Source organism: Austrofundulus limnaeus, unplaced genomic scaffold (genome assembly GCF_001266775.1).
Source record: "Austrofundulus limnaeus strain Quisiro unplaced genomic scaffold, Austrofundulus_limnaeus-1.0 Scaffold201, whole genome shotgun sequence".
NCBI lineage: Eukaryota > Metazoa > Chordata > Actinopteri > Cyprinodontiformes > Rivulidae > Austrofundulus > Austrofundulus limnaeus.
Window position 1 is genome coordinate 18018 of NW_013952603.1, and position 1657 is coordinate 19674.

General features: G+C 41.2%; 1 protein-coding gene across 1 annotated transcript in view; it reads right to left on the reverse strand.

Annotated features, from left to right (window-relative positions):
- The window catches only part of mllt10 (MLLT10 histone lysine methyltransferase DOT1L cofactor), a gene marked incomplete at its 3' end in the record, with an annotated part of 50116 nt that overhangs the window by 7939 nt on the left and 40520 nt on the right, over positions 1–1657 (reverse strand). Inside the window, 1 exon segment of the mRNA XM_014018745.1 lies at positions 699–816. Within this exon segment, the coding sequence (XP_013874199.1) occupies positions 699–816 (118 nt within the window).

Here is a 1657-nt window from a genome sequence, read left to right on the forward strand (position 1 = left end):
CCTTACAGAAACATCATTTATGATTTTAAAAAATTGTTCTGTAACAAAAAATAAATATAAAGAACGAATAATTATCTTTTGAAATTTAAATAATTCTGTTTTATTCGTACTGAAAACTTTACAAAGTAAAAGAAACAGATTAAAAATGAGCTGATTGTAAAAACAAAATGAGTTTATCRAGACAGATTGCAGAAATCTACAGAATATTTTGTGTGTCTACACAACATGTAACCGTAAACAGCCCCCCCTCACATTCAGCCTGATTACTGGGCTGACCTGCAGGTCACAGTGGATCTGACTCTGATGACTGGCAGCAGGACCCACTTCCTCCTCCTCTCCACTCTTTATTCACCACATGTCTTGCATCAGGAAGTAGCTACTCTTGATTGCTAAAACCACTTTTCGACTCGCTCGTCTGATCTTCTGCACCGACAGCGACACAACAAGATACCAGGAGCCCCCGAAGACCCGTCATCTTCTCCTCTGTTGCATCGTTACGTCACAGAGATCCTGCTCTTCGTCCCTCACACACATGGCTCAGAAAAAGAGGTGTAAGTCCCTCCCACTTAGCTCCAGAACAGAATGGGAGGGGCTTAGGCCTATCTCTGACCCTTGACCTCGCTGGAGGGATCGAGGGGGCGTGACCCATCCATTATCTTCCCTAAAACACACGAACACACACACAGAGTTTCTGGTACCTGCTGGTGAGGCCTCGGACTGAGCGATGAGCGCCGCCATGGTGGAGTTGGGGTTCAGCCTGTTGCCGAACATGTGAGGGGGGGCCAGGTTGAAGACGGAGCCCGGCAGAGCCCCCACCTGAGTGACAGAGAGGAGAAGCAACACGAGGCAGAGTTTTACTCTCATTCAGAAAACTTTGATGTGTTCACTTCACAACAATCAGGATGCTCCAAAGTTACGTTACAAAAAGAAATGATGCCTTATTATAAAAAACAAATAAATACAATAAAACCATAAAACTTAGAAAGGATCGACGCACAAATCCCTTAATTTAAATAGTTAACCTTTTAACCAGATCTTGCAAAACGCAAACAGTAAAAACTAGTTTTCATTTTATTTCTGTTTTCGACACCCACATGTGAACAGGCAACACTTCTCTATCATTTAAGAACAAAAAATAAAAATAAAAACAACAACCAGCACACTGTGAAGCGACAGCTCATTATTCAGTTCCACACATGAGGCTCGGAGCGCCGCGGCACCCCGACAGTACGCTGACATGCTGACAAAGTGTTTCTGATGCATAGAGTTTAATCCAATTAAGGCATTTCCCAAATAAGGGCCATGGTGTGAAGGGTGGGGGGAGGGGCAGCGAGGGCGGAGCATCACGAGGGGAATCTGCTCTGTCTAAAAGAACAAAATGGCCGACTGTTGAATGCGGAAGAAAACACTCGAAACAAGTGACGCTGCAGAAAAACTCAAATTAAATCTCCTTAAAATACGATGATAATGAGAAATTAAAAATTAGTTATAAAAATTAAAACATTTAAGGCGGTCACAAGCTTCTACAATTATCCTGATTTCTTTTTATTTTTTGTTTAATTTTTAAAAAATCCAAGTTGAGGAAAACCAAGAACAAGAAAACCAACAAAATAAAACATCTACTTAAATCTAGATAAATGTATTTAAATTGTAAAAC